This window comes from Lepidothrix coronata, unplaced genomic scaffold (genome assembly GCF_001604755.1).
Source record: "Lepidothrix coronata isolate B3197 unplaced genomic scaffold, Lepidothrix_coronata-1.0 Scaffold192, whole genome shotgun sequence".
Classification (NCBI taxonomy): domain Eukaryota; kingdom Metazoa; phylum Chordata; class Aves; order Passeriformes; family Pipridae; genus Lepidothrix; species Lepidothrix coronata.
The window spans coordinates 1,373,471-1,396,271 of NW_016690372.1; the positions used below are offsets into that span (position 1 = coordinate 1,373,471).

At 39.4% G+C, this 22,801-nt stretch overlaps 1 protein-coding gene across 12 annotated transcripts in view; it reads left to right on the forward strand.

Moving 5' to 3' along the window:
* LOC108505488 (neurexin-3) overlaps positions 1-22,801 on the forward strand; it is a 915,200-nt gene that overhangs the window by 528,454 nt on the left and 363,945 nt on the right. The window contains exon 16 of one of the 12 annotated variants that reach the window (XM_017831543.1): positions 16,949-17,057. The exons of the other annotated variants lie outside the window; for them this stretch is intronic. Coding sequence (XP_017687032.1) covers positions 16,949-17,028 — 80 coding nt within the window. The 3' untranslated portion in view covers positions 17,029-17,057. Of the gene's footprint in view, positions 1-16,948; positions 17,058-22,801 lie in introns of those variants that run through there. 12 annotated transcript variants of the gene reach the window in all.

A 22,801-nucleotide genomic window follows, 5' to 3' on the forward strand; every position in this document is an offset into this window, starting at 1 on the left:
CTGTATGCTTCAAACGATACTTGTCCAAATCCAGATAAGTATCAGAGGAAAGATTGAAATGTTCAAAATGTGTGATATCAAAAGTAATTCTGTACACTCCCTGTTTTTAACATGCTGCTTTAATGTTCTTAAGTTAACTTTGCACTTTACTAGTGTCTCAATTATGATCAACTTGACATCTTCCTCAGTGATTTTGAGAAGTGACTGGGTATACAAATATCTTCTTTCTATAGATGAAAAGTCAGACATAAACATATGCTATTACTCTCTAGGTTTTTTGAATTTTTGGAGTCAAAAAAAATCACATGTGAAAACAAGCACATGTACCACCACCACAGATGCCACCAACCTGGTCCCAAGCTACCTATTTGGGTGATACTTGTATCCTTCTCAAAAAGATTAGATTTAGTACCATTGGAAAGCATAAAGGATAGAGTTGGCCTCCCACTACTGCACCAGTAGTGTTCTCAAAGCAGGATGTGTCATGTCAGGATGGTGACATAAGAGACAGTTGGGTGTGGATGGGTACATTAGGTTTTTGAGTGCCTGTTCAGAGAATTTGATTTGGCATCACAGAATAAAAAGACACCTCTACGCTGTCATTTTTATTGGTGGTACTTTTCAGAACATACTTTTAAAATATTGCGAGGTGTCAGATGTCAGTGAACTGGTGAGCTCCCTACTGCCTCAGATGGAGTTTCTCTGACCAAGGCAGTTGATTTATAGCAGTGAATTGCATGACCTTGCATCCTAATAGGATCACATTGCCCTTAAATCTGGTCTAACCACTGAGGAGAGAGCTGGTCAGCTCTTCAAAATCTGTTGTACGGAGAGAATTTGTCTACAGCGTAACAGATTAGAAGGAAAGGAAGCAGTCTGCTCTTGTGAACGGACCAGAAAGTGGCAGTGAGATGACTCGGGTCCTGTGCTGCTTCAGTTGCTGTCTTGACCTGACACAGAGTGAGGGGGATAACTGGCCTGTTCAACCTGAGGGTGCAAAACTGAACAAAAGCAGTGGAAAAACAGCTGCTTCTAAGTAGAGCACTCCAGGGTGAGTGTGGGACTGATTTAGTATATTGCTGAGGGGCTCTTAACTCCAGCTGACTTCACAAGTCTTTGGTAGCTTGTGTAAATTCACAGATCATGGACAAATGCACTCTATGCTCTGGAGATGCTTTGTTTGAAGAGGGATGCTTAACCTTAGCAACTTCTCCAGAGGCAGTGGAGAAAGAGGTCTTTTCTTAGAGGCCTTTTTTAAAGGTTCCTTTTTGAAGGTATCTTGTGGCAATGTTGTACTGTAATGTGAGGCATCGTGTTTATTTCCATGCTCTGCCAACCTCTGATGCCGGTGCCACCTGTTTTGCTTCCCATTGCACAGCTGTGCCTTTGTATACAGTTTCTGAAATGGGTTTTTATGACATCTGTGTTTTAGCTCCCTTGGGACCCATCACTTAGAGTCCTATCTCACTGGGCACTCTCTCCCTCCCTCTTCAGAATCAGTGCTATAAATGCAGTTTGCTTAAATTGCCACTTACTGAAAGAACAGAAAAGATTCCTGAGTAAAAATTTGCCTTGGTGGAAATGAAATCCTCACTATCATGATCTCATCCAGTAGCACAGAGTGTAGATTTCTTAAAGCAGTGTTGTGTGTTTGTGCATTTTCTAGAAGTGTACAAAACCCCTATACATCTGCCTGGTGCCACTACCTGGAAACTGCAGCACATACTGAGATGCCTGTACAAATCATCCAGTGCAGGCTACAATAAGTGGATGAGTACTGTGGTATCCTAGCTGGTAATTAGTGGAAAAGTCTGGCTGCTTGAAGATGACTGGCAGGTGTATTTAAAAAATGCAGTTTGCAAAAACTTGTAGGATATACTGTGATTTTTAAAAGCAGAAGACAGAATTGAATTATAATAGCTGCAATACTGGCTGCTTTATATTTGTTACGAGGGCACGTTCTTTCCTCCGCTTGTTTGAGAGGGTAAGGAGCAGCAAGCAGGAGAGGGGAAACCTGACATGAAACCAGAGGTGGTTTCTGCAAGCAAGCTGGCTGAAGTTTGCAGTGACCATGCTGGCCTTGAGATTAGAGAAATTCTGAGGGTTGCCTCCAGGATAAGGTGGAGCCTAAAGTCCCCTCCCACTGCAACCCTGTCAGATGTTCACTGAGTTCAGTGGAGAAGGAATGCAGCAACAGTCAGGCTTGCATTTTAACTGCTGGAAGAGTATATTGTTGCAGTGTGGTGTTTTGGCCACTGACTCCCAAAATGGTAGGGTGGTCACGCTAATTGTCATTATTTAGATTTCTTTTTGTTATATTATCTTTGAAAAACCGATCTCACTGCTAGATTCCCTGTTTACTCATTAGGTACAGGCTGAAAGTGTGAAATAAAACATATTTCTCAGTCAAAGCCTAAATGAGACTTCTGACAAAGACCCCTCATAATTAACTGATTACTTGAACTTGAAAGTGTTTAAAATAAGGTCATGGCCAGTTTTTGTTCAGCGGAACTGGTAATTTCTGACAAGTTTACAACAATGTTAAAGATATAGCTGGCTCTTATTTATCTGACCATCTCTACAAGGCTGTTCTTCCCATCTTGGCACAGTCCTTAGTTACACTTGGAAGTATCCTAAGTTTGCAAGGAGGGAGAGGGAGATGTTCTCCATTCTGGTGTGACAAGTACCAGCAGGAGTTTCAGCTAGGCAGATCATGGGAAAATTAGAAATTGGGGCTTATCATGAATACTGCTGACTCATTTTAGGGGCAGAGATTTTCTCTAGAGCAGATGCTGTTGAACTCTAGAGAAAGAAAAGAATACGTCACTGTCATGAATGCAACTATGGGACCTTTGGAGAAATCAGTTTTTCTGTTTCTGTGTTTTATGAAGCTTAGCTTTCTAAGTAGCCTCTGAAATATAGACAGTATGGCAAAATTCGTTAATGTCTTCTGAAGTGTGAGAGGTAAAAAAAAAAAAATAAAAAAATCACATTTTAATGAATATGTTCTTAAATTTCGCTTAGGAAAACCCTATTTCAAAGCACCTGGATGCTCTGGTGCAAGATCTGGGGTGAAGTCATTGGGCTGTAGTGAACTGCCCACCAAAGAACCTGTGTGAAATGGTAACGTTACTACTGAATGGAAGACAGTATTTCTCACAATTGCCTCACATTTCGACTCAGGCTGAAAGGCTCAATATAGATTGTAGGAGTAGGCAAGCTTCCTCTGATTTAAACAGAACAGTATAGTTCAGTAATCTGACACCATGGGATTTTTTTATGAAGATTGAGCTTTACTGTAGAGCACTGTCATTCGTTTTCAAATGTAAGTCTTGTATTCAAATTTACAGTATAAAATCCATGGAAACAATGTGAAGTGCTGTATATTCTATCCCCTGAAGCAATTTAGAGAAGTAAAGGAAGCTTTTCTTTTCATAAACTTCTCTTGCAGATGAAAGAAATGGATTGTCTCTGCTTTTTCTTACCATCACAACAAAACAGCATAAGCCATCCTGCTAGTTCATCCCAGTACCTGTCTCCTGCTTGCACAGGGAGAAAGAGCAGTTGCTGGGCAGAATTGAATGATTAAGACACTAAGACGTTACCCTGAGATTCAAGTGATTCAGTTAATTTTTCGTTTTGACTGTGGACATTCTTTGTGGGGTGATGGTCTTTATCTCTGATGTGCTTCAATTTCATGTTTGTAAAATGGAGTCGATATTTCTGGGCTTCAGAGAAATGTTCTGAGATTACTCAGCGTATTATACATCTGGGACAGTCTGAGCACCTGTGGCATCTGTGCTGAAAGAGTCTGCTGAGAATATAGATCAAACTCTGTTGCTTGCATTCTTCAGCCCCTGAATAAAGAAGTATCACCTTGTGCCACTTTTTATCCATTTCTGTTCTTATCCCTCTCTGAATTCAGCTAGACTGATTTGTGGTTTTTCCTCTTGCACCTGAGATTTTTGTTTGGCAGGTATCTCTGTTCTGACAATTTCTTTCTGTCACTTGGCCAAGGAAAAAATGAAACAAATTAATTAATATTTATGTCCTTCCTATAGTGAACTCAAGCCACAGATGAGCTGTGGCTTAAGAGCTGTTATTTTTCAACCTACCATGGCAGGGCTTATTTCCATTCTTTCCCTGGTTAAACCAATATCACTTTCTGGGACAGAGCTGACAATTTAGAGGCTCAGCAAAAGCAGAGTCATATACATGAGCACTGGACTGATCTGAGAGTTTTACATCTCCCACGAGTGCAGGCTGAGCAGTCTGCTGCATTATGCTATTCCTGATCTGAATGAGCCAGCCAGTCACCTTAATGTGGCCACTTCCACAGCACCCAGCTACATCTCCACTTAAAAAAGTATCATTTGTCTTCTCCCCAAAAGCAGTGTGGTTTTCTCGTTTTGGTTTTTTGTTGGGTTGTTGTTTTTTTTTTACTCCTAGTAGTACTAGGTCATCTGATCACCACCTTATTCCTTCCTTTTCGTCTTACCTTCAGTTTTTTCTCCCTTTATAACTGAGGTCAAATGCATATGTGTAGGTGACACCAATCATTTCATACAGTTTGTCCCTTTCCTCTGTTCTGATTCAACACCCTTGCGACATTCTTCTGTTTGACCAATGACAAATGGGGCCTGGAGTGAGATGGAAATGAATTTCAGAGCAAGTTTATGGGACTGCTGGGGACCATCTGTTAATGTAAATGTTTAAGGTAAAATGCGTTAAGGCCTGTTCACTGATGACACATTTCATTTGCATCCTGCCTCTGGGATTATTTCTGGCTCATGCCTAAGGGCAGCAGAGTTCCAGGGCAGACAAGTGTGCTTTTTCCTTTTTGTCTTTTTGCTAGTCCAAGTTCGATGTTATGGGTGAGCTGCCAGACTCTGAAATGTGAAATATGCTGCTTAGATTCAAAATGTGGATTTGGTTTTAAAAAATAACATGGCCTCTTCTTCTCCCCAAGAATGCATAGATTCTATAACACTTTTCTTATGTATAGAAACAGGGACTTTAAGTATCATTATTTTTTAGAAGCAGGAGAGGCTTCTATTCAAAATTTAAATGTAATTGAAATAGTAAGGAAGAAAGAAAAGTTCATCAAGAGAAAATGCAATGGGTTGATACCACTCATCTCTTGCTTTGTGCATATCTTATCTTGAAACCAATTGGGAAATCTAAGCTACATTTTTCTGAAATGTTCTGATAGTCTTACGAGTAACTTAGGGGAAGACGGTTTAAAAAGGTCTGAAGGTGTATCACTGCATGCCCATCAGGGGACAGTTCATAATTTTAATCCTGACAGTCTTCATTTAAGTATGTGAAGAAATTTTGGGTATTCCTAAACCTTAAGGGGGACATAAGTCTATAGTGTTATAAGGAATGTAGTTTAATGTATGACTCTTCTGCATTAGAAACTGGGAATGCTCATCAATAGGTTGGTGGTAGGTTTTTGTGTGTGTGTGTGTGGTTTTTTTGTTTGTTTGTTTTTATTTTATTTTATTTTATTTTTTTATTTTCTGCTTGACTCTAAGTTACCCTTAGAACAAAATATTGTTGTTGTGAATGGGAGTCATGTTACTGGGTATTTCTGTGTTGGTGTTTCTTCAGGAACATGAACTCTGAAAACAAGAGGGACTGAGAATTGGTGTTTGAGACATCCATCTCAACTCTAGTGACTTTACTAATTTTGAATTTATGATATAAAATACAGAAAAGATCGTAGTAATACAATGTCTATTGATTACATAAATCTCCAATCTAGATCTGATAAGTCTAGACTGTTAGGAAATTTTTTCTTGTTATCGTCACAGAGATAAGTTGTTCATACGGTGTCACGGGTTAACTACAGATGGCAGCTGAGCACCGCTCAGCCTGTGAGTGGGATGCAGGAGAAAACTGGAAGAGTAAAAGTGAGAACTTATGGGTTGAGACAAAGGCAGTTTAATGGGACATATCCTTTTGGTCGGCTGGAGTCAGCTGTCCTGGCTGCATCCCCTCTTAACTTCTTCTGCCTCTCCAGCCTTCTCCCTGGCAGGGCATGAGAAGTTGAAAAGTCTTTGACTTAGTATAAATATTACTTAGCAAGAACTAAAGCCATCAGTGAGTTACCAACATGATTCTCATACTAAATCCAAAACCTGCACTATACCAGATGCTAGGAAGACAATTAATTCTATCCCAGCTGAAACCAGGACATACAGTAAAAAATGTAAATATTCTGTCTGGAGCCACATAAACCAGACAAAGCTTAAAGCCATTAAAGAGGATGGTGTCCAGTTCATCTAAACATAGTGTAGACTGGATGTTACACTGTTCTTGGTTTATCTTGGATATGCCACTCTGATTATGGCTAGATAGCTTGGATGTGGCTGACTCTAATACCAGCAGAGGGTAATCCTTGTCTATCTTTTATTTATAGGAGTAGAGAGCAAGGATTCTCACCTAATTCTTTTTCCTTCTGTGGCAGTAGGAGTGTCACAAGGGTGACATTGGCAACGAAGGTTGATGAAGAACTTTGTGCTAAGGTCTTCTTAGCTTAGCATACTTATTCTCCTCTAATTCCTTATGTGGGCACCGTGCACTGAACATGCCTTTGTGTGGGTTAGAAGTGAATTAAGCTTAACTGCCAAAAAGAACACAAGGTATAGAATAAGGGAATTACAGACAGAATGCTGTCACATTCTTAGTTGTTCCAAAGTAATTTCCCTGTGTTGGCAAGAACTAAGGGAAAGCTTCTTGTCTTCTTATGGTAAGAGGAGAGAAAATCCAGTTTCTATTGAGCATGCCCTTCTTTTCTCCTTTTCTTCTAACTCCAGTTTGCCCTCTGTGCCAAGCTGAAGAATTGCACGTTCACCTCTCGTTCTCTAGCTGAAGAAGATTGATGTGCAATTAAGATCTCTAAGGAGATGTATTAAACCCTGCAAAGACTCCAAATTCAGTCATGAATCTTCTTGTTATTTTGTTTTTCCTCTCCTTTTTATCTTGCGTATTACTATCTCATCTTCAGGACCGCAGTGACCCTGGCTCGTACTCCAGTAAAAGGTGGGAGCTGAAGGTATTATGAAAATGAGTCACTGAAATCTGCTTCCAGTTACAAAGATCTCTGAAACTGGTTTGGTGTCATGCCTTTTTAACTCAGTCTTCCCTCCTATCTTATGCTGTGTTGGATCAGGATTTGATGAGTCACAGTTGCTCCAATGTGTCTGGAATCAAATGTTATCATAAAACTGAAATTTTTTATTTTTAATATTGAAAGAACTTCTAAAGTTTTGGCAATCCTATTTTATGGAAGCTTCTTCAATAAAACTGGTAAGAGAGGTGGAGGTTTTTGTAATTTTTTGCTTATGACAAAATAGGGTAAATGTTTGAAAATTGCGAGAGATCAGTCATTGTGAGATGCTCACATTTATTTTCTGGATCCAGGTATTCAGAATATGTGGTTATCTTGCATCTCAGTGATTTACTTTCCTAATATTTAATAGAGCTCCTCTCCCCAGATGAAGGTATTTCCTTTCTTCGCATGCATGGGGTTGTTTTTTTTCTGGTTTTACCTGTCTTTAAGTAGTTGTGTGTTTTGGTTTTGTGTTGATTTTTTTTTCCTGATCTTTTCACAGAAGGTATTTCTTCACCTGCATGGGAGTTATTACTAATCTGACATGTTAAGTCTGTTGCCCTGTTTCTTGCCATATTCAAGATACTGCTGTTCTTTTGATGGAAATTATTTCTTGCTATTGATCAGACTAATGTTCCATGCAGATGTACTAATCTAGGCAGTGAGTGTTGTCTGATCCCTCATTGTACACTTAGCATTTGTGAATACTTTTTTTTTTTCATTCCAGAAAATTATTATGCCTGAAAGTGCACAATTTTTCAGAATTGCTATGCTTAAACTGTGATGTAGGTATTTAGTCTCTGATACCATTACTTCCTTGCTCTGTACATATGAAATTCTAAGACCGCTGCTTGTGTTTGCGTTTGCAGATATTTCGTCCCTGACTTGTATTATAGATTTGATTCTAATTTAGTTGAATGAAATGGAAATCCGTCTGCTCACATCTGTGGATTTGGAAGCCAGGCCTTATATGATGGCATACTAACTGAGAAATAAGTCATATTTTCCTGTCTTGTTCTCCATTGGTTTGTCGTCTGAGGTGCAGAAATCCTCCACCATGTGCAGTGTTTCTGAGAGCAGATCAAAACAAAAAATATCAGTAGGTTGAATGTCCTTTGTTTATAGAAAGACTCATGATAGCAAAGACTGTTGAATTTTACCTCTATTTTTATAAAAATCTGCGAGAAAATTCCTTCAGCAGAATGCAGAAGTCAAGCCTTGATTACTTGCAGTCCACAGGAGCTGTGTAGTATGTTTAGACAGATCAGAGCATTAGTTTCAGTGTTCTGAACAAATTGGACTACAAGTGATTATTAAGTTCTCCCTGCAATTTCAATTGCATGGAATATTCTTCAATTCCTTGCCAGAGTGATTGTAAAAAAAAAATTGTTGTGCTCTGTTAACTTCCAGTGCTGCTTTTTGTCTTGTCTGCTGGTAAAGTGACCTGCCTGTACAGTTCCCCCGGTAGTGTCCCTACAGTAGGAGTCCCTATAGCTGTATGTTGTTCATTCTTTCTGATTGGCATTTTGTATGCAACCATTTCAAAAGTGAAATAAACTAAGCAGTTAACCTGGGAGACCAAGAGGAAGTTTAAAGAGCGGAAAAAGGAAAGATAAGCACATTGTCTGTCTTTTGTCCTCCAGTCCTGTTCTCTATGATTAATTTAAGCACTCTGTGCTCCTTGAAGAAGATGTTACTTGAACAGGACCTTGGCTACTCAGGCTAGAGGGAATGTGATGGGCTGGTGCCTAGCAGTGATAGCACAAGGTCACAGAGGTGCTAAAATTCTGGTAAAAGCATGGAGGTTAGTGCCTCTCCTGAGTAGCTGCTGTGAAGAGGAACAGAGGTCTAACAGAAGTTATGTACTGGACTGTGGCTTTATTAGTCCCTAGTGAAGTTGACCGTCTAGATAAGTTGTCCTATCAACCCTTTGATACTTCTGGATGTAAATTGTTGTACTGCCAGTTCCTCCAGTACCATCACCACTGCTGAAGCTATGGTGTTTAGGAAATTATTTTACTCCTCTGATAGTACTATTACAGTGTGTTTAGAGATTGCAAAAGCCTTTGTCACAAGGCATATCAGTAGGGATGTGAGGCTCTGTAGCAGGTGTGAAATTACATTGTAGGCACATTTCTGCATATAATTGATTTTCTAAATGTCTGTTGAGGGAATGTGAAAGATTGAGTATTTAAGTATACCAGGAGTTGTCTTTGAGTGCTATCACATGAGCACTTGAATGGACATAACAGATTCCAAAGAACAGACACTTAAAGGGAATAGTAGAAATATTTGAAACTAGATTGAGACTGCTGTGTAGATTCATTCTGTTACAGAGAGGTTAATGGACCTGGTTTATGCTTTTCACTAACTCACACTCCTTTGGAAAGATGTGCTGGCATAAGCTTTTAGAAATAAACTGACATTGGTAGAATTGTGCCAACATATAACATAAGGGAATTGAGCTCATAGGATAGCTAAGCCTAAGTCTAGAGACTGGGGACACACTCAGCAGCTATGAACATCAGAGCCCAGTTTCCATCCTGTAGGGTGCAGATCAGATATAACTTCTGTTAGCTACAGCCTATAAATGCAAGATTATCCAAAACTTTTAAAGCACATTTACATTTTTTCTAGGAGTGGTTGAGGTAGAACTTAGATGGTTTTATTCAGTGCTGAAATCCCAGCATGGCCAAATACTTGGGGGTTTTGTTTGTTTTCCTAAAAATAAGTGTTTGAAGACAGTGGCAGACAATGAACAATGGTGTGTTGCAATGGTGAATGTGGCCATTTTGCTATTTATGAGAGCAGAGCTGCTGTTGTTTAAAATTGGATGAGCCAAATATAAGAACTGAAGGCAGGCAATAGAGTTAACTTGGTCTCAGGTCTTGGTGTTCTCCCTTTCTGAGTATTTTCCTGTTTCAGTAGGGAGGAAGAGGGTGTTATGCTCTTTGTCATGCCTTAGGTAAAGCAAGCAGTGATGTACTCAGGAACACAGAGAATCCTGACTGAGCAAGTACCTAACTTTACTGATATAAACAATATTGATGCCCTCATGTGAATATTGCCCCTGAAATTAAACATCGTGTATCCAAGAGTTGGAAGCGTAAATAATTATATTTTAACATTCATAATATATATATAAAGCCATTACACTTTTTTTGTCTTGTTAAGATGTCTTTTGTAGCCTGAATGTTTTATTTGCTGCGATTTCTTTTGCTTCAGAAAAGTAGTATGAATTAGGCTATAACTGCCCCCATGGAACAAAGTTAATAGCCATTTAAATTAAACTACAGCCCCCAGTGGATTACCACCTCACTCTCTTTGCTCTAAAATAGAGCCATTTTATCCCCTAGGTTACATAGTCTTTCCTTGTCGGTCATGGGAATTTAAATTTGATGCATTATCCACAGGAGGGCTCCCTTATTGTTCCCTGAAGGTAACAGAAGCATATTGGGAGTTTCAAGGGGAAATCTCAGTTTCAAAATGCAAATGCAAGCAATACAGAGTTCAAAGAAAGTCTTTTTCCTAGTTCACACCAAAATCTGGCTTCACGAGAAGTTTTTTGCAGACTAGTCTTAATGTACTTTCTGTTTTACCTCTGAAACTAAAGTAAAGGTTGAGAATAATGTCTCTGCATTATATCTGTACATTCTGAAATAACTTCTAAAGTGGTTTTGTTTTCCCTGAGATGTTAGCATTACGTCTGTGGAGAACTACAAAAGCAGCTCACATCAGGGTGGATGAAAAGAAGATAAATACAAACTCCATGCTGCAAATGAGATGTTTACAGAATATGATGAATCCTCAGATGCTTCTCCAATTGTTTTATATTTATCTTATCTTTTTTAATAGAGAATGTTGGGACTGGAATTGCACTAAGACACCTGGTAACAAACGTCCTAGAATAATCTCTGAAACAAATCTTTTGTGAACCAGCAGTAATGTCAGTTGCCTCCTTTTTGCTGCTCTAGCCTCGTGCCCTTAGAATGGAGGGAAGGTGATTTCTTTCATTTTTTACAGACCATACACAGTCTACTAAAGTGCCAGTGATGGGGAGCTATTTATGCTGTGTTTGGGGAGAGAGATGTGAACGTGTGTCCTATCAGAAGCTGCAGCTTGCCAGCTTGTTTTGGTTGTTGAGTAAGATCATATCTGGTGTCAGAGCAGTGTAAGAACTTAAATCAAGATCTCCCGAGGTATTCTGTGTTCTTTATCCGTGTGTAAATTTTGGAGCTAAAAATTCACATTAACGTGGTAATTTCTTTCCTTGATTGTGTGCAGCTTTGGTTGATGTCCGTCAGTTGTTCTGTTTTACCGATGTTTCTAACTAGTTCCAGATTGCCCACTCCAAGGAAATGGGTCCCTTTCAAGCTGATGTTCCCAGCATAAGCATGTTATTCTGCATAATATCCCACCTATTATGCAAGAGAACATTATGTGAAGAAAATGTCAGGTGCCCTGGTGAATTCTGAACTTACCTAATATCTTTTAACCAGTTCCACTGGAGAGGAAAATCTCCAGAGATAATTCTCAGAAGATAACTCACAAGAAAAAATCTTACAAACCCAGGTAGGAGAACAGGATTAGATTCCATCTGTTTGTCTGAGAAATAACTAGCTATTATCTGATAACAGTAAATGACACTATGAAGAGATGCCAGGCTGTCTGGGAATAATTGGAAATTGCTAGTGGCTATTTCCAGCATAGATAGTTTTCTTATATTTCCCTCAGTGTTAGATTAACTTTTCTTGTGCTGCTGTGAGAAGAACTTGGGAGAATATTTGGAAATGGGAACTACAGAGTTGGGTGTGTGGCTACTGTGGTGAAGGCTGAGAGATAACATGAGATAATAGTCAAAATAGTCAGAATTCCTAGACTGGATACTTAGTTCTGATCTCAGGTCAGCCTGCTGCAGGTGTGAAAGTAAAGACTAATGCTTGTAATGCTCCATAGGATGTTTACAAGGTTTATTGTCAAAAGTTTTTAAAATCCATGAATTGGAAATGGCATGTGAACAGACAGCATTGTGGTTCATGTTTATGACCGTGGGCATCCTTTGTCTCTGTGTTGTAGACATTTTAGGGTCATCTAAGCAAGTTCTGACCATATTTAACAAGATGTTAAAAAATACAGACATGAGAGGACTGTATACAGATATTCTATGTGATTAGGTTCAAGCTAGATATCAAGGTCTTAAAACTAATACTGAAGTTTAAAAATTGTTCAGAATAAGCAACACATTTGCATAATCCCTCTTCTTTTTTGGCCTACACAAACTGACTTTTTTTGGTTAAATCGTGCTCTTCAGGAACTTCTTTTGCAAATATTTCTTGGTGAATCTGTCCTCTTTTTCACCTTTTCTCCATTTCATTGAGCCCATCCAAATTTGAATTATCTATGCAATATGCCATTTGAAATGTGCATCTTTTCAACATTGGAATAGTCCTCTAATAAATACCATTTGCTAGAACATCTGCAAATGCAAAAAGGCTGCAAAAATAACCAAATCATATGGTATGCCTATGAAAACTACAGGAATTGGATGATACAGTCATAAAAACATAATTCTTGCTAGTACTGTTTTTGTGCAGCTGTAATGATGATGAGTGATGACCTTGGAATTTCTTTTCATCCTGTTGGTGGAGAAAAGGTAAAGCAGGTTAATATTTCTGTCTGTAGTATTATATTTTAATGTGAATTAAACAACTTTTCTTATGCCTATGTTGGATTTTCTTCTGGAAAATCTATTGTGCAAGCACCCATGTAGTTCCTGACAAGAGCTTCAACACAGGCTGAAGTATTATTCTGACCTTCCAGAGATGTGTTCCTACAGTATTGATGTGTGTGTAGCTTCTTTTATGCCAGCTGTGGTCAGTATGTTGAGTATATTAGTGACAGATTTCTACAGGAAGTCTACTGTGGAGATGGAGCTCCAGCATATCCCACAGATGGCCTCTGAAGTGATGCAAAGTTTCAGAATCTGAGAAAATAAGCCACTGCATTATGTTCCCCTCTGTTTCTGTTTCTCTTCAAACTTGGGCCTGTGCACATACCATTCATTCTTTCAAGAACTTCTGTGCATCCACAAGCTGTATTTCTCTGTTCATGAATAAACCCTGTGGTCTCTCAAGGTGACTTTAAGGATGGAGTTTTGCCGGAGATGTGGAATAAAGTGTCCACGTGAAACTGGAAGGAACAGTAGTAAGATCTTCCTATTGAGAAGATTTCTTCGTGGTACCATTGTTAAGGTTATTTGGAGATGTGCGTGGCAGTTCACGTTGAAGCAGTACAGACAACCCTCGATTCTCTGATGCAGTTGTTCTAAATGCAGAAGACCTAGTCTTTTCATAAGGGCACATCTATAAAATGCCTCCATACTATGTACCCATACCCATTTCACACAGTTTAGGAGGAATTAAGAAAAGTGCTTTCCAAGAGGCAGATCATAATTTGTCGTGTCACCATATCCCTAGAAGACCAGTTAAACTCCTGAGTGTGCCCAGTTGTCAGTTATTTGTGTTCAGTGGCCTCTTGCAGATGAGTGACACTTGCGTTCATCTCAGCTACTTTTTTTATCATGTTGCTACTTGTCTTTGTCTTGTGTGAATTTTTTTACTTCTCAGTTGCTCTCAAACATGTTGGCTTCCATTATTTATTCCTCTACCTGTTGCTCTGGTGAGTCTGCAGCTTGCTGATCTGCAGCTAACATGGTCTTTTGCTTCAGTTGAAGTGTACTGGAAAGAGAGAGGCCACAGGAGGGCAATTCAGGCTTCCTGCAGGCCCTGTGGAGACTGGCTGTCAGCACTTCCAGAGGATTTGTTGGTATGTGTATGTGTTGGCACAGCATCCACCCACCCTCTTCAGTGGGGTTCTGTGGAGGGAAGGATGTGCAATGCCAAAGGGTACTGCTTCCTCTCTTGATGTCACTATGACAGGGCGATGTCCAGCTGGGTTTTCCGCTTGTCTGAGAAATCTGGAGGTGCTTATAAAACTGAAGGTATCTTTTGACTCCACTGTGGTGTTCTAGTGTTTTGGTGATGTGTCAGCATATTTCTTCAAGACTTTCTATATGCTTTTATATATCCTTTTATTCATAATTCCAATGTACTTTCAGCATATTGCAATAAGAGTTGTCAAAGGTGATGGAATTGCCTTAAATGTAAAAGATTTGAGGGGATTAAATGACAAATCCCTAGATTATTTCTCTTGTGAGGTTTGTTTTGTTTTGTTTTAAGCTTGGGTACCTACTTTTACAGCAGCTACAGGATTTAGCTGTGCTGTTTTACGCTGTGATCATCTTTCGAATGATAGCAGATTCAGTAGACGTGTCTGCTCCCCACACTTGGCTGCTGCTGCTGCGGGTAAGTTGATTTCTCTGCAGTGCAGGGCTAGAGCAAAGAGTACCTCAGTACTTTGCTGTTTTGTCAAGACACCCACCTTTTTTCTCTGCTCTTTGTAGCTGGCTCTGCAGTTTTTCCCTCCTCCTATACACACAAAGGACTGACTATCCCAAAAGGCCAAAGAGATGTGTAGGAGCTGGAGACAAGTGAAAAACCTTTTGCTGAAGAGCAGGGCATTGGTGGAGCGCCAGAATTCCAGAGGTCTTCACTGGTGTTCACTGTCCATTGTTGTCTAATAACCACTTAGAGGTTGTATATTTACACTACTCACATACTGAAACACTTTAGTTAACATGATTTCCTGTAAATTCTGTCCTATAAATAGTTCCTTAAGGCATCGAGGATTTTTTTTAAGAAGCCATAAATATAAATGTACATAAATAAAAAGATACTTGAATGCTACACAGCATTCATTCCAGCCATGAAGTTTGTGGATGTGTCCCATAAACCCCGGGTTTGACCTTTTGAGATGCCTCAGTCTATGCAGCCAGCAATTTTGTGCATTAAAATAGGCAGAAAAAAGTGAGCAGAGCATGGTGTGAGGAGTGGACAGGGGAAATTATGATGATGTGGCATCTGATGGAAATTGATGTCTGATTGTATTTGAGGAATTGGAATTTCTTGCCACTAACTGACAGCACTGTCGGAATCATACAAGCATCATAGGAAAATCCTCCTTCTGTGGATTTAGTAGAGTTGTTCTAGAGAATTGATTATCATTACCCAAGCAGGGATTTAGCTCCAGTTGGTTCTGGGAAGAGAAGCTATTTGCATTTCTGAGCAGCATGTGTGTACTAGTGTCTCAAAATTTATTAGCCAGGTGGATTTCTGACGTCTCTGCCTCATGTCCACTATCTTTTGGGATAAAGGCTGTACGAACTCTCTTTGTTAGGGGGAGAGCTATTTTATATGTTCAGAGAAACACTTGAGATGAGAATTTAATATCTAAAATTTTCCTATTGATTTACATGTAGATATGTGTATTAGCAATGTCTTTGATTGGAAGTTTTATTTTGACTCACTGAAAAGAGAGGACCAAGCTCCTGTGTGTGTATTAAACTTTTCAAACGCTCTGAAAATATAGTTGCTCATGGAGATATGATTTGGGCCTGTCTCTGTGAGATGATTTGAGTGCTGTATGCTGATGCTATGAGATCTACTTACCTTACCTGAGCTTGCCATGTAGTTGTTATGCCTTGACAGGATGTGGGAGTGACCCTCTGACACGCTTAGCAGGATGACTCCTCCAGGAGCTTTGTGCATGGAATATGACTGAAAGGCAGTCACCTAAGTTAGACTTACTTGCCTTGTGCATGCTCTTTGCTCCTTCCTTCTGAAGTACTAAACTAAAGTCTGATGGGAGCCAAATATTTGAAAAACATAACTCTGTAAGGAAGTTAATGGATACTATGCAGATATCCTGCATCAGAAACCCAAATTCCTTCTATTTGTATTAGACATTTGGGGGGTGGGGGTGGGTATATTTATTTTATCTTCTACTTCTTTTTCGTCCAGTGAGATAATTGTGCCTGATGATGGAGTTTACTCACTCTGTTTTTTTGATCCTGTAGTGCAGCTGCTGCTCTATTTTCTACATGGCTGGGCTTTACTGCAGACCTGTCGAGCCATAGCTGTCTTTGTTTTCTTTTTTTTTTTTTTTTTTTTTTTTTTTTTGGTAAGAAAAGAGATTGCCATAAGCCAGAGTTACGGCAATGCAGCCCAAATATATAATCATCAGGGCAGGGAGGCCCCTTGGGCATCCCAGGCTGCCTGCAATTGGCATAGCTTGGCCAGCTTAGCTTTGCTTCTTGAATGTTTCTCACAAAAGACTGAAGTGTTTCCTTTTGTGATGAGTTTGTATGATCTCTCTTGTTTGTTTACTTATTGGGACTTCTGGCATTTGTTTTTAGTTTGTTTTGGTTTTTTTCTTTAAATTGAGGGAAATGAGCAAACTGAGGAATTCCTTTAAACAAAATTGTCTTGTTGACTTCAGTGCTTGTGACAAGATGGGGGCACTTCATCTTTGAGTTCAAAAAGTGTTATTGGTGCTTACCATCTAGGAGTATTTTATGGTTGTTATATAAGTTTTAGGAGCCACATCATGACCCTTAGCTCAGCCCTATGGTCTAATCTTGAGTGAAGCATCCCAAAACTTAACAGGAATACTGTATCTCCATCCTCCTTCTCTTTTTTTGTAGCAGGGCACTGTAGGTCTGTGCACTGTCCAGTGAACCCATTGTTGCCTTGGAGTTTTTGATTTTTTAATTTTTACAGGTTTTAGAAATAGTTATGTAGTGAATGTAGGTTTTAGAAGTAGCTGTATTATATCCCTTACCCTTTAGCATAGTAGTTACACATATCCAATGCTATCACCCCAGTCTATATCAATTCACCCTGAATTCCAGTAGAATATTTCGTCTTTTTCAAGGTAGGCCTTCATTCTGTTTAAGAACATCTGCCCCCTGGCCTGGACAACAAGATATCACCCAGGACTTCGGAAAGCCTTGAAGGACTTTACGTGCTGTGAAGAAGAAGATGAAGAAGAGAGGGTTCCAAAACACCTCCAGACTCAATTCCTGAGGGGCAGGTCGGGGGACGGAATGGGGCAAAGGCCGGGGGGTGGACAGACGGGGATTGGATGGACATTATTATAAAAATTGAGCACCTAGGTCAGGGGGTGCACGTGTGGTTTGTATCCTGGAGCCTGAGAGGCTTCATTAAAACCTTCCCTTATCTTACCTCCTCCTTAAATTGCCCCAGAGTTTTTTTCTCCTGAATCTTTTAGGCAACACATAAAGGGTTGAGAGGAAGAAAAAGAGGGATTAAAGTGTGTGCTTGTTGAAATAGGGAAATAGGGAACATGTACTTGAGTGATGGTAATGAAATAGCTATTCCAGGACAACACCCTGAGTTGGATGATTTTTTTCTACAGAGCGAGTGTGTCACCTTAAAATTTAACTGGTGAAAAATTTGGATGCTATATCACACTGTATTGTGTTAGGTGAGTTGCTTTAATTAACCGTTTGCACACTCTTCATTGCAAAGGCAGGGTAACACTTAGCTTAAATCTTTTTTATGGTACCCTGTTCAATTGCAGCAATGTGATGGTACACCTAAGAATATTCTGCTCTAACCATGTCACATAGATCGTTGTTGTTGTATACTGTTGCCAAATAAAAACATAAAGTTGGAAAGGCTGAGAGCATTTTTTGATTTCTCAGTTGAGGCATAAAAAAAAGTGGACAACCTTTCTAGGCTCAGGGACTTAGATCTGAGGGAGAAGAGGGAGAAAAAAGAGATAACTTTGACATAGATGACACGAGGACAGTGGTTATGTTTTCAACTTAACCTGGTAGGCCTGAATGTTGAGAATGCTGTCTCTTGGGATGAAAGGAGAGGTGTAAATGAGGGGAGAACTGGATGCTGCTTGAAATATTTGCTGGTAGTGTTTTAAAGGAGTGTGTTTTATAGATAGGTATCCTTTTAAATATTTTCCAAGCATATGTATGAGGCTGCAGACAACCTATAAGCAGTGCCTCTGAGGGATGTTCAGACTATGTCTGTTTGTTTCAAGAGGATATAGCTCCAAAGCCTAACAAAATGAACTTTAAATGTGGGCATAATTCACTCTTTCACAGCTGATTATTTTTGTGGGAACATGTGGTGACTTTGAAATGGAGGGGTGTGAGACTTTTACACTGATTTACAGTTGAAATAGTCCATTTCCATTGCAGATTTAATCCACTGTTGTTGGTGGTCTTTAAAAGGGCCTTCTGGAGTACATGCAAAGATTTCTCTGAAAAGCAAGCTTTTTGGGGCTTCTCCTCACTCTGCAGCATAGACTACCTGCATCAGCCATTAACGAGCTTTTGTAGCACTTTGCTAATGTTGAGTCCTAAATATATATGTCCTGAGAGTGATTATTAATAACTACTATATTCCAGATCTTTTATTTGGTAGTTTTTAATAGCAATGATCCTTAATGTTTACATGCTTTCTGTATTTATGACAGCTGTTCAGTCCTAAAGCATGAAGGGTAGTGGGGAGTCTTTAGATCACATGGTGGCATTGTGGAGAGTTCTGGTTGCTGTTGTCTGGTTTTTAGAACATGATATTTGAATCTGTGGAAGAGATTGTGTTATGCAGAGGCCTAGATCTGATTTAATCTGTCGTTTTATGTAGGATGATTTCAGAGTAGTAACCCTCGGTCATTGTCAGTAGTGTGCTTTTATTGTAGTAGACGCTAGATTATTTATTGCTGCTACCTTCTTATTAAAAGCTGTGCTCCTTTTCACTACAACAGTTGGTCTAAATTTGAGGGATAGTAGTTTATTCTGGTTAGGAAGAGGAAATTAATTGAATGGAATCAGATAACTGTAATGGATTTTTGTTGTTTTAAAGGAATGTATAAAGCCCTTCATTCTCAAACAAAATAGGATATGAACATAGAGGTTCTTCTTCATACTCAGAGCAGCAATTCTCTCTGTAGATATCCTTCCACAGAATGCCACATGTCCCACAGCCACACCACATGTCAGGTCAGCTGGACCTGAACTTGTGTCACACTCCACCTGGAGAGCATGTTCTGCTCTTGCATGTTTTTGAGGGAGTTGCCCAGCTATGGTGTATTGTCCTGTGTTTCGTTTGCTGTTCGGATTTTTTTAAATTCAAATTGCTCAAAACCTGAAAGAGTGTTATATTATCCTTTTGTCTGAAGTGGAAACTTGTTTTGAACTCTCTGTTATGTGTACCTTTCAAGTACCTGGGTGCCCCTTAAATCTACAAGTTCCACTTAGATTCAACTTCTGCTTATTAATTTTTTAAGCAGACCTTTGCCATTCTATCTTCAACAGTAAACTTTCAGTCTTTCCTCTCCTCTGCCATCAGTTGTACCAGTTTAGGTTAATGTTTCCTGTAAGACTGGTTAAGCCAGTGCACTCGCTTTGGTTTAAACCTGGTTTTCATCAATTTATTTGAAAGCAACTAAAATTACTATAAATGCAAACAAGAAGCCAGTTGTTAAGTTAAAATTAGTAGAAATAAGAACCTGTAAATACTATTTTCTCCTAGTTAAATTTTAGACAGACTTGTTCACAGGCCTATCTGTAATGCCTTTAAGAAGTATAGGTACGTTAGACAAGACATGGGATAGAGGGGATGGATGGTATAAACTCAAAGAGAAGAAGATCAGCAGATTTTTTTTTTCTGTGACTTTGTATGAGCACAATTATACATGGATTCTTTATATCTTCTTGTTCAAGATGCCAGCTATTTCCCACCACTTTTGCTTTAGAAATATTGGGGGAAAGGAAGTTATTGCATCTTCTGGGGTGGTAAGAACAAGATGCTAACTTGGAGCTTTGTTTCTTGATCTTCACCCAAAAAAGAGGTTCCACTGTCCTCAAAAAGCTAAGGGTTGATAATTTGATTAGAGAGGAGGAAGGGGACTAGGTAGGAGCAGTTAAAGTATTGGGTTTTTTTTCTTTCAGGAAGTATAAATCTCTGTGCTTCAAAAGGACGGGCTTTGTGTGCGCATGAGAGCGAGAGTGAGTGCAAACACTAATGCATCATGGAGGACAGGTCATTCCGCCGAACGCAGTTCAGCTCCTGAGTGTTTGGAGATTAGAGGCAGCAATAATTTCTGGCTGCTGTAATTTATGTTAATGTGGCAGCCCATGGTTGTATATTTCTGCTGAGATGGCCGTTTTTGTGAGGCTTCATTCTGACCGCAGTAGAAACCGCAAGGGTTTCAGGTACTGGTGTTTGTCTTTTGCTGATTTAGCCAGGCACTGAAACAAATAATTTCATTGTTATTATTTAATGCTGGAATTTAGTGTCTGTTTCTTTTGGATTCTGTGGGCTAAAATGGTAAAAAAGAACAGGAAGGAAGCAGTAAGTTCTGCCTCTCACCTTTGGGTAAATTAGCCCAATGTTAATGCAGGATCTGGCATTCCTTCCAGTTCCAATGGATGGATAGAAACATTCCTCCAGGAGCTTGCCAGTAATCTCTCAACCTTAGAGGTCTTGCGACACAATTGATTTCCATCTTCGGACTCCAGCTCTCCCATCATCCTGTGTGCTGCTGCAGTCTGTCCCATCAGCAGGGAGGAAAGAAGTACTGATCAAAGTCAAAGAACACACTGTGAAAAGACTGAAATAAGCATTTGTTATTGGAAAAGTGGAGAAGGTTTAGGGAACAAAATGTAAACTGTTTTGAGAATTTAAGGAATTGCTTTTACACTTAATACTGAAATAGTTAGTGTTATCTTGCTTGATTAAGTGATATCTGGGAGAGAAAACAGGAAATATAACTCTGCTAGTGTTTGAGGATCATAAATACCATGGAAAGACACAAGATATTTAGATGACTAAAAGTAGAGAATAGAAAATATTAAGGGTAAGTGTTATGGAAAACTTCCTGTCATGGAGAAATGTCCTTGCCCTGGCAAGCTTTGGAATCATTTTCCAAGGGAATAGCAGAGCAACTCCATGGCTTGACAGGTTTTGAATTAGACTTGGAAAAATGTTACTCCATGCAGCACGTAGAATAATCTTTCTCTGGCAGCAACATGGCGTATGAAAGGAAGAAATGATGATCTTGCAGAATAAATTATGATCTAATGATTTATGTAGAAAAGTGGGCATCAGGACACCTGATTCTTTTCTGTATTTTATCACTGATTTGCTTTATAATATTGGGCAAATAATTTAATCCTTCTGTGCCACTTTGTTCCCATCTGTAAACAGAATGTTTCATCATCTCAAGAATTTACTCCCTGGACAATGTTTTCATAGCTAGGTGGTATTCTGGAGTGTTGTGATTATTTTTAAAAATGCCTGTAGTCTGGAGGAAACTAGAAGCTCTCTACCTTATGAAAGTTACTGCCTAACCTCAAGAGTGAAACAATTGGTTAAGGCATCCAGTCTTTCATCTGCTTCACCCTGACAGATTAAAGTCTATATGGCATAGTTGATGGAAACCTCCTTCTAGTCCACCCACAATTTTGCTGCATTGCTTTTGTCTTTTGTTGTTCCCACTGTAAATTCATACTCATTTAGTCTGCTTGGGAGACTAAAAAGAGAGGAAAAATCATTAGGCTGTGTTCATTTATACCTAGAAAGGCCACAACCTTTGCAGTGTGTAGCTCAAACCCAGAATGGAACATGACATCAAGGCACTGTTCTACTGCCTGCTCATTACAGCAGATTGGTGCCGTTCCTGTTTTCCTCTAACAAGCTTATTTTTCCAAATTGCTAGCTCAGTGTCCTACAAGAAGCCACTAGCAATCATGCCAATTTCATCATTGCTTTTCCCCTCAAGGATCTTCCCTCATCCCTTGGTACTGCACTTGTGCAGCACTGTGTGCCCAGCCTACGCTTTCTGCCATGGAAGGAGAGAGGATGCTTCCCTCCACCTTGATTAAAAGCTCCTAACGCACATTACAAATGTGATGTGATCTGAGATGTCAAAAGTTTGGCAGCCCATGCTAGGCACATTAAGTACATGTCTCACTGGGGTCTCCACAGCATTTTCCTGGCATGCTCGCTGACTAGCCTGTTGCCAGTTTTGAGACATTCAGGAAGGGTTTCTTCAGCAGGAAGCTACAGCAAGACTGTAACAGATCCAGTGGCCCCCAGGCAAGCAGTCAGCTAACAAACCTTTAGGGAGCTTGCTAGGTTTATTTGAGAACGCCTGGGGCTACTGTTTGTTCATATAAATAATATTCCAAAGAGCAGCAAACTCGAACATCTCATTATTCAAATTTGGGTTTACTGTGTCTTATTTATTTAATTTAAATTATTTGCTAAGCCAGTGAGGGGCTACATTAATTCAAGGGCTGGTCTCCTCAGCATGGACCTGGTGTTTTCTTTCACACTGATGTGACTTGTCTGGCATCAATGTCATTATTGTTTATTCATGCCAATTTAATTCAGAGGGCAAACAAACAGACCTAGGCTATCTATAATCCTGGAAATGGAATAAATCTGATTATTAAATCCAGGGACTTTCAGCACTATTAAAAGCTTCTTGATGTGTTTGGAGAAATATAGGGTCTGGTAAAAACCTTTGTCTAGAGTTTATGTGTCAATTTGCTTGTATGTGTCACAAGATACTACTTTAACTTGGAATGTAAAAGCAGAAGAACTAGAGTAAAGTCAGTAATTAGGGGCCAAGGAAAATAAACCAACTTGACTATACGAAGTCCCCCTTGTGAAATGTTGTCTATGCTGTTGAGTCTGCTCTGTGTCCAGGAAATAGCATAAGTATTTTGCATTTTCC